General features: G+C 63.5%; 1 protein-coding gene across 9 annotated transcripts; it reads left to right on the top strand.

The window, feature by feature from the left end:
* Positions 1–36: 36 nt before the first annotated feature.
* Positions 37–7,017, top strand: RHBDD3 (rhomboid domain containing 3). Of its 9 annotated transcripts, none has more exons than XM_012526455.4 (7): positions 43–152; positions 642–1,345; positions 2,419–2,608; positions 4,726–5,109; positions 6,026–6,188; positions 6,266–6,580; positions 6,670–7,017. In XM_012526455.4, the coding sequence occupies exons 3-7, from the start codon at positions 2,461–2,463 to the stop codon at positions 6,845–6,847; spliced, it is 1,188 nt and encodes a 395-aa protein (XP_012381909.1). In that variant the 5' UTR covers positions 43–152; positions 642–1,345; positions 2,419–2,460; the 3' UTR covers positions 6,848–7,017. The 9 variants fall into 9 exon arrangements, with proteins under 9 accessions (XP_012381914.1, XP_012381909.1, XP_012381912.1 ...); XM_012526458.4 differs by lacking the exon at positions 43–152 and adding an exon at positions 182–479 and having other exon boundaries at positions 1,305–1,345; XM_012526454.4 differs by lacking the exon at positions 43–152 and adding an exon at positions 182–479.
* Positions 7,018–8,105: the final 1,088 nt, after the last annotated feature.

Raw genomic sequence — 8,105 nt, 5'->3', positions numbered from 1 at the left:
GGACCAGGCCACGGGGGTGGAGGGCAGAGAGATGAACCACCGCGTTCTCGACCTTCACGCCCGAAACTCTTGTCCCAGTCGTCTCTAAAGAGCGCTAGACGGGACGTGCGGGTCACAATGGCATTGAAGGGGCCGGAGCGGCCGGCGAGCAGGTCTTGGTATCGAACCAAAGTGATTTTTAGCACGAGGCTAGGGTTGGAATGGTTACGTCCTCCGGCTCTAGGGACCGTCTCGGAAGAGTCAGGCCTGGAGAGAAACGGAGGCCGGCGGGAGGGCTGGGGGAAGGGACCCGGGCCTAAGACAACTGCTGACTAATCGGCAGGCGGCGGGGGAGGGGGCAACGTGCCGGCTGACAGGGGTCACGCGTCCGGTGGGTGCGGAATGGGCTCGGGACGCCCCGGCCTCTACTGGGGGTTAGAGTCCCGACTCCCAGCCGGGGGCCCCGCCTGGTCTTCCCGGGCTGGGGGGCGCGCTCCGCAGTGAGTACCCCGGACACGTGGCCCGACTGCGGTGGAGGGGGCCTGGGTATATCGGCTGGGTGGGAGACCAGAACGCCAAGCCCGGCCCCGAGAGCCCCCCGATAACGGTCGAAGTTAAGAAAGCCCCTTAATCATCCCCATCCAATACCCTTGTTTTTGCAGAAGAGGAAACTGAGGCCCAAGGAAGTTTGGTATTTTGCCTAAAATCACAAAGCTGAGTCCGACCCAGACTCTGGGACCCTTACTCTTCCCACTTCCCGGAAGAATTTTCCCAGTTCTTGTCTTCCATTCTGTCTTCCTGGCTTCCCAGTAAGGTAGGCAGGGCCATTATACAGATGAGGAATCTGAGGCCCAGAAAGTTCAAGTCCCAGCCCTGAGTGTCCATGGGCAATTCCTTCACTCTCGCGAAGGTGGCCTCGGAGGGAGTGGCTGTGAGGGTGTAGGAGGCTTGCAGATGACCCAGCTTTTGGGCAAGGCTGGCACTCGCCCACCTTCCTGGGCTCAGTCCAGCCCCCGCCAGGTCATTGCCGAGGCCCAGTGAAGGGCAGGGCTCACCCCGAGTTCCTGAGTGGGACCCAGATGCTATGTTTGGTCAATGCATATGGAGGGCTGGGTGCACACCGGGGGGGACTTGGGAATGCAGGAGAGGAGGCCCGTCTACAGGCTCAGACCACCTGCCTAGGAGGACACACGTGCTCCTAAGTTAGGCTAAGAGCCATGGTGTGTGGGGGGGAGGCCAGAGGAGGGCAAGGGGACATTTGAGCTAGACTTCAAAGGGTGAATAGGAGTTTGCCTGTTGGAGAGACCAAGGGAAGGATGTTACAGGTGCTGGAGCTTTCCACTTTTTTCCTGCTGGAAACTGGCAGGTGAGTTTCGATGCTAAGGATGCCCTTGGCAAGGGAGCAGGTGAGGCAACTTTACTTGTCTCTCTCGGGTTCTTTGTCCTGCCCAATGAAATCAGGTTGGTGGGAGGCCTGGCCAGGGGTAAAGGGGTTCCAACAGGCCTGGAGGACAGCTGCAAGTGAGGAGGGGGAGAACAGGAGAGAGCGGCCTTGCCTTGCAGGCAGGGCGTGGGCACACTGGAGGGCCAGAGCTTGGAGCCGCCATCTCCACGCCCGGGCAGGGAGGGAGTTGGGCCTCCAGGGGCTGGTGGCTACACCTGCCTCCCACTACTAGCTGCAGTTGATTGAGCAGGAGCTGTGGGACTGGCCCTGCTTTAGCCCATTCCTTTTTCTCTTCCCCCGGAAAGGATTTCCTTGATCCCCATTTTACAGATCAGGAGGGAGAGGCTCAGAGGTGGGGAACCTCGGAGCTCGGAGGTTCCTTCCTTCCTGGGCTGGAAGGGCTGTGCTCTGCCAGGAAGGGGCATCTCGGCCCAATGTCACTTTGTACGGATGCAGGGGCGGGGCTCCCGTTGTCCCGCCCCTTTGACCCTACCCCTCCCCAATCTGTTTGCCCATTGGCTGGCCCGCTTTGCAGACTCTCCCTTGCAGTCTCCGCCCTTTGGGTCCCGGGGCAGCCGCTCTGATGGCGGGACCTCCAAGGCTGGGCACAGTGAAGGGACGAGGGGTGGAGGTGGCCAGATGGGGGAGGCATTGGGGGGTTGGAGAAGACTGAATTTCCCTGGGTGGTTGTTCCCCTCTTTCTGGGAGCCCAGGGCCCGAGTTCAACGTCCCTGGTCCTGTGCTACCCACCCTCAGACTGGTCATCAGGACCCTTCTTGGCCCCTGCCCACCCCCAAGCATGGGCAGGCAGAATGGCGAGACAGGCAAGCACACGGGTTAGGGTCCGAGCTCTCCCACGGCCAGGCTGCGTGAGCTACCACTCCAGCCTCAGTTTCCACTTCTCCAACATGGAGCTGTGGTAGGGCCATGGAGAGTGAGTCAGCGAGATAAAGGCTGTGATGATAACCACTGTTACTCTTTTCCTTTATTCCCAGCATCCGGCCTCAAAACCACCCTCGACCGCCCACAGCCAAGCCATGTATGCCAGGGGCCCCTCTGGCCTGCTGTCCCCAGCCCTGCCCCTCGCCTCCTCAGCTCTGATGCTGCTGCTGAGTGGCCTGTGGCTGGTGGGGGCTGGCCCCAGCCTCACCTTGGCTCCGGAGCTGCTGCTGGAACCCTGGCAGGGTGAGGGCCGGCCACATGGCCTTGTAGGAGGCAGGAGACTTGCTGGAGGGCCAAGACCAGTCAATTGCCCTCTCTGGGCCTCAGTTTCCTCACCTGGAAACTGGAGAAATCATTAGCAGTTCCCCAAGTGACCATATACTACAGAAGAGATTTGAATTTGATAAGTACTTATTTGTTCATCAGTCACTCAGTCAGCAAGTATGCATTGAACATCTACTATGTCCCACTCACTGCTCTCAATGCTAGAGAGGCAAGAGTGAACAAAACAAAATCCTTGTTCTCATGGCACCGAAGTTTCTGGAAGGGGGAAACAGACATGAACAAGTGAATACAGAGTGGGTCAGGTGCTGAGAAGAAAGTGGAGTGTGCGTGTGTGTGTAGGGGGCGTAGGAAGTGATAGGGGGCTCTCAGGAGGTCTATAAGATAGGATGGCATTTGCCAGAGCCCTGCAGGTAGTGAGGGCACCAGTTAGCCAAGCAGATATCTGGGGGAGAGCATCCAGGCTGGGGGAGCAGCCAGAGCAAAGGCCCTGAGGTGGGAGCACATACGTGTGTTTGTAGGGCTGCCAGGAGGGAATGGGAATGGGGTGACAGCGGGGATATTCGCATGTGGGGCCTTGAGGGCCGTGGCGGGACTTCAGCTCAGACTTCAGGAGCAGTGGCAGCCACTGGAGGGCCTGGAGACCACGATGGAACCTGACTTGGGTTTTGAAAGGATCCCCTGGTTGACCGAAGTGGAGACGGGTGGAAGCTGGAACCCAGTGTGGGGGTGACAGCAAAAATCCCCGTGAGACAGTGGCCCGGTCCAGGCGGGAGGGGAGGCTGTGGCTATGGAGCCATCACATGTGCATTTTGAGAAAAGAGCTGACAGGATTGGGCGGTGATTGGGGGCGAGGGAAGATGGGGGTAGGAGCTGAGCAGCTGGAAGGATGGAGTTACCACCTCCTGAGATGTGGAACCCTGGGGGGAGCAGGCTTGGGAGGGAAATTGCGAGTTTGGCTTTGGACATGTGTAGTCAGATGCTGATTAGACATCAAAGAGGGAGAGCGAGTTGGCTTGTTGGAGAGGCGGAGCCAGGGATTCTGGGCTGGAGATAGAAATTTGGGAGTCATCAGCACAGCGACGACATTTGAAGCCTAGACTGGAGGGTGTGGCTGTCATGAGTGTAGACCGAGAGCTGCCCATGTGTAGCTCAGGGCAAGAGTAGCCTCTGGGGAGCGTTGGAGGCAGAGAAGGGAGACGACTTGCAGTTTTGCTGTAAACAGGAGCAGAGAGATGGGGCAGTGGCTGGAAGGAAGGGTTTGCAGCATGCTGGGGGGCCGACAGGAACAGCCCAGGACGGAAGAGAAAGTCGGTGCCACGGGAGAGAGAGGACAGTGGCAGGAGCATGCGCCCTGCGGTGGTCAAGCAGGGATGGGGCTTAGGGCTCTGGGGGAAGTCGGCCATGGATGGGGGCATGCGTAGCTCACCCACAGCCAAGGGAGGGCAGAGGACTTGGGCACGGGGCCAGCGGGGTGGGGCAGGAGCCTGTGGACAGAAGTTCAATTCTGCCAGCTTCCCTTTCACAGTGAAATAAGTAAGGCCGAGTCGAGGGGTGGAGTCGGTGCTAGGGGTTCCAGGAGCGACCCCAGCTGAGCACCTGTTTTCCAATAATGCCGATTCCAGTTTACATTTGAGGAACCCAAATGATGCTCCGAGAGGTCAAGCGGCTTGCCCAAGGTCACACAGCTGGGGGCTGGGGTTGTATGTGCTAGGACTGAAGCAGGCGGTCTCAGCACCCGTGCTCATCACGGTGTGAGGCTGCAGCAAGTATGTCTCCAAGGTCCCTCCCCAGGTCCTGGGACATAGCAGGTGCTCACTAGTGGCTGCCAGTGAGAAGCCACTAGAAGATGCGTGGGGCGGGCATGCTCTGTCACAGCAGGGGCTTAGCCATGGTGTTTAGAAGCCCTTGGTCCCCTCCGAGGGTGAAGGGCTGGTAGTGGGTGGACAGGCTCCTGGGGAGGGGCGGTTGGCTCAGCAGGGGGCCCTGGTGTAGGGGATCCCCCCACCCGGCCCAGTGGGGCCAGCCCTGGAGGTTGGGGCCGTTCACCCAGCACCTACGCCCCTCCTCTCCCCCAGCGCACCGGCTGCTGACCCACGCACTGGGCCACACGGCCCTGCCTGGCCTGCTCCTGAGCCTGCTGCTCCTGCCGGCGCTGGGCTGGCGGCAGGAGTGCCGCCTGGGCACCCTGCGCTTCCTGCACGCCTCTGCCCTGCTCGCCCTGGCCGCCGGGCTGCTGGCTGTGCTGCTGGCGGGCCTCGGGGTGCCCCGTGCCGCCGGCGGCTGCGGCTACATGCCCGTCCACCTGGCCATGCTGGCGGGGCAGAGTCACCGCCCTGGTCGGCCCCGTGGGGCGCTGCCACCATGGCTGCCACCATGGCTGCTGCTGACCCTGACGCCGCTGCTCAGCTCTGAGCCACCCTTCCTGCAGCTGCTCTGCGGCCTCCTGGCCGGCCTGGCCTGTATCCTTTGCCCGGGGCCCGGGCAGTATGGGGTGGTACGGGTCCTGCGGCCGGGCCTCCAGGGTGCCAGGCGTGAGCAGTCCAGGCTGCTGCGCACACATTCCAGGAGCGTGTCTGAGTCCCCTGTGCCAGGCCGGGGGCCGGGGAGCCCATGGCCAGGTGGAGGTGCCATTGTCAATTCAAAAGGCTCCATGGGAAGCCTGGGAGGGCTGGGTGGCCCAAGGGGGCCAAGCTCACGAAAGGCTCTCCAGGGAAGGTGGTGGCTGAGCCGAGACGTGCAGGCTGAAGGGTCAGGCGAAGGGAAGTGAAAGAGAAGAGTGTGTGTCAGGCAGAGAGCGTGCCAGGGCTAGGGGTGTGAGCCAGCCCGGGGCTCTCTGCGTTCTGAAAGGTGGAGTGAGCTGTGGCCAGTGCTGCGCTGAACGGTTTTTGATTAGTAGCTGTCTGTCTATTAATGTCTGTCGGGGACAGCAGCGGGCACAGGCCGACCCTGTGGGATCAGCCCCACTTTCAGGGCTGGGGCCTGTTTAGAATCAGGGACACAGTGGCCAGGCACGTTGGAACCCTGGTGTGGGGAGCTTGTTGGCCTGGCTGAGGGCGAGGCGTGTGCGTCAGTGGGCCTCTTCCTGGAAGGCTGGGCCTGGAGTCACTGCTTGTGGCGCTCTGGGAACAGCAGGTCAGGGGTCGCCAAAGGCGGGGACGACCCCACCGGCGGAGGAACTGCAGGCAGGTGCTGTCCCTTCTCTGAGAGTGACACCGTCTCCCTGGTAGGGTCGGAGTGGAGAGGCGGGAGGGAACACCACCACATCCTTGACTCGGGGCTGGCATGCAGGGCAGCCTCACACCCCCCACCCCCAAACCCACCCCCGCGGCCGATGTTTGGTTTTCCTTGACCCGCCGCCCTGCTCTGGGCAGACAGACGCAGCCGGGGCCTTCCGGTGGCTGGAGCCCTCGGAGCGGCGGCTGCAGGTACTACAGGATGGCGGCCTGTGCAGGGCGCTGGCCGGCTGCTGGCCGCTGAGGCTCCTTCCTGCCCCCGGCGGCCCGGCCGAGCTGCCTCTCACCCAGGCCCCCGGAGCCAGGTGAGGCTGCCTGGCAGGAGGGTGGCCCCGAGGACCCGGCCCTGATGGCAGGCGCTGCAGCCGTGGCTGGCAGTCAGGCCGCTCTTCTGCTTCCGCCCCTCTAGGCCTGCCACCCTTGGCCCTGCTCCCGTGGCCTCCTCCAGCCTCTGGGCCCACAGTGAAGGTGCAGGCCCACTCCCACCGGGCCTGGGGTCCGTGCAGCCCACGTGGGACGGCTCCTCCGAGGTGGGCCTGGGCTGGGCCGCGCACGACTTCTCCCCAGGGGCCCCTCTGTGGGCAGCCCTAGACGAGCAGATGCTGCAGGAAGGGATCCAGGCCTCGCTTCACGAGGGACCAGCCCAGGGGCCCAGGAGCCCAGTGTGGCTGCCAAAGTCCTCCGTCTCCTCGCTGCGGTATGCCGCGGCAGGCAGGGGTGGGCCCCCTGGGGTGGGGGTGGGGGCAGCCCTCACACTCCCCCTCTGTCCCTCTCCACCCCCCCCAGGCTGCAGCAGCTCCAGCGCATGGGCTTCCCCACGGAGCAGGCGGTGGTGGCGCTGGCAGCCACGGGCCATGTGGAGGGTGCCGTATCACTGCTGGTGGGGGGTCAAGTGGGGGCCGAGGCCCTGGTGACTGAGGGGAGGGTCCAGCCTGCCTACCCCGAGGGCCCCGGGCCCCCCTAGCCCGGGCAGAGAGTGGGGCACAGGCAGGCTGTCGGGTGACAAGAGGCCTGGCCTGTGGGGCAGGGAGCCTGAGCCTGGCGCTGGCCACTGAGGGCCCCAGGGTGGGGCAGGAGGCATCCCTCAGCACCCTACCCTGGCCCTTGTTTAGAATAAAAAAAGTTTTTTTTCAATCTGGACCTCCTTGGGGGCAGTGATTGTACCCGACTCTTCTGTGTTGGCATCAGGAGGGTGAACGAATGACCGGTGGCAGTTCCTGGCCCGCACCTCACAGCCTCCTCCTCCAGGAAGCTGCATCTCCCCACCCCGGCCTTGGCTGGGCTAGACACGCTGCCGAGGGCCGTCCTTCATCTTCCTCCTTGCTTGCTCACCCCACCCTGTTTCTCCCATCCGTCAGCTCTCACGGCAGCTAGCAGACCTTCCTCCAGGAAGTCTCCCCCAGCCCCCCAGGAGGGCCTTCCTTTGACCGCGCACGCCTCCCCCAGCGCTGGACGGGGGCTGAGTCAGTCTGCATCCTGCGCCTGGCCCAGAGTGGGCCCCATGGCCAGTGGGCGACCGCTGGGCCTGGCAGGCAGGAAGCGAGGGGTGAGGGATGCGGTGGGAGCAGCTGGTTCTGCCTTGCAGAGGCGGCTCCTCCCTCCCGCTGCCCTCAGCCCTTGCCGCTCTCTGGGAGGGAGGTATGGGGGGGGGTGTCAGGGCGGCAGTTTGAGCTGGGGTGGGGGGCAGGGCGGCTCGGAGCAGGGCCTGGTCACTGGTGGGGACTCAGCCCAGGGCCCGAGGGACGGCAGGGCTGTCCCCGGAGCGGAGAGCGACCCTGCTGCCGGTCCCCTGCTGCAGGCTGCAGACAGGCTGGGAAACCTGCCGTTCCGCCAAACCTGAAGGTGATGCCGTGGGCCCCATTTGGGGGGAGGCCACCTGTCATCCCGCGTGGAGGCTTCCCTGAGGTCTGTGGCAGCTCTTCGCTCCTCGGCTTGGCTCACCTGAGGAAATGGCCTCTCCCTGCAGGACACCTGGCCCCGAGGTGGGGGGTGGCCTGAGCTCTGCTCACCTCCCTCCCCCCGTGCCCCGGCTGCCTAGGGTAAGGACACACTGGGCCAGGCTATGGCCACAGGGACCCCTCCCCTGTGGCCCCCTGCTCTGCACAGAGCCAGCCTCATACCCCCGCTTTGCAGGTGGGAGAGAAACCCACCGAGGGGAGGGAGGGCTCCTGTCCCTGCCGCCCTGTCCCCCATCTGCGCACACACCAAGACCAGGCTGGGCG

This window comes from Dasypus novemcinctus, chromosome 19, assembly GCF_030445035.2.
Source record: "Dasypus novemcinctus isolate mDasNov1 chromosome 19, mDasNov1.1.hap2, whole genome shotgun sequence".
In the NCBI taxonomy this organism is placed as follows: domain Eukaryota; kingdom Metazoa; phylum Chordata; class Mammalia; order Cingulata; family Dasypodidae; genus Dasypus; species Dasypus novemcinctus.
Note: the sequence above shows the minus strand (reverse complement) of the source record. Positions and strands in the feature narration are given on the sequence as shown.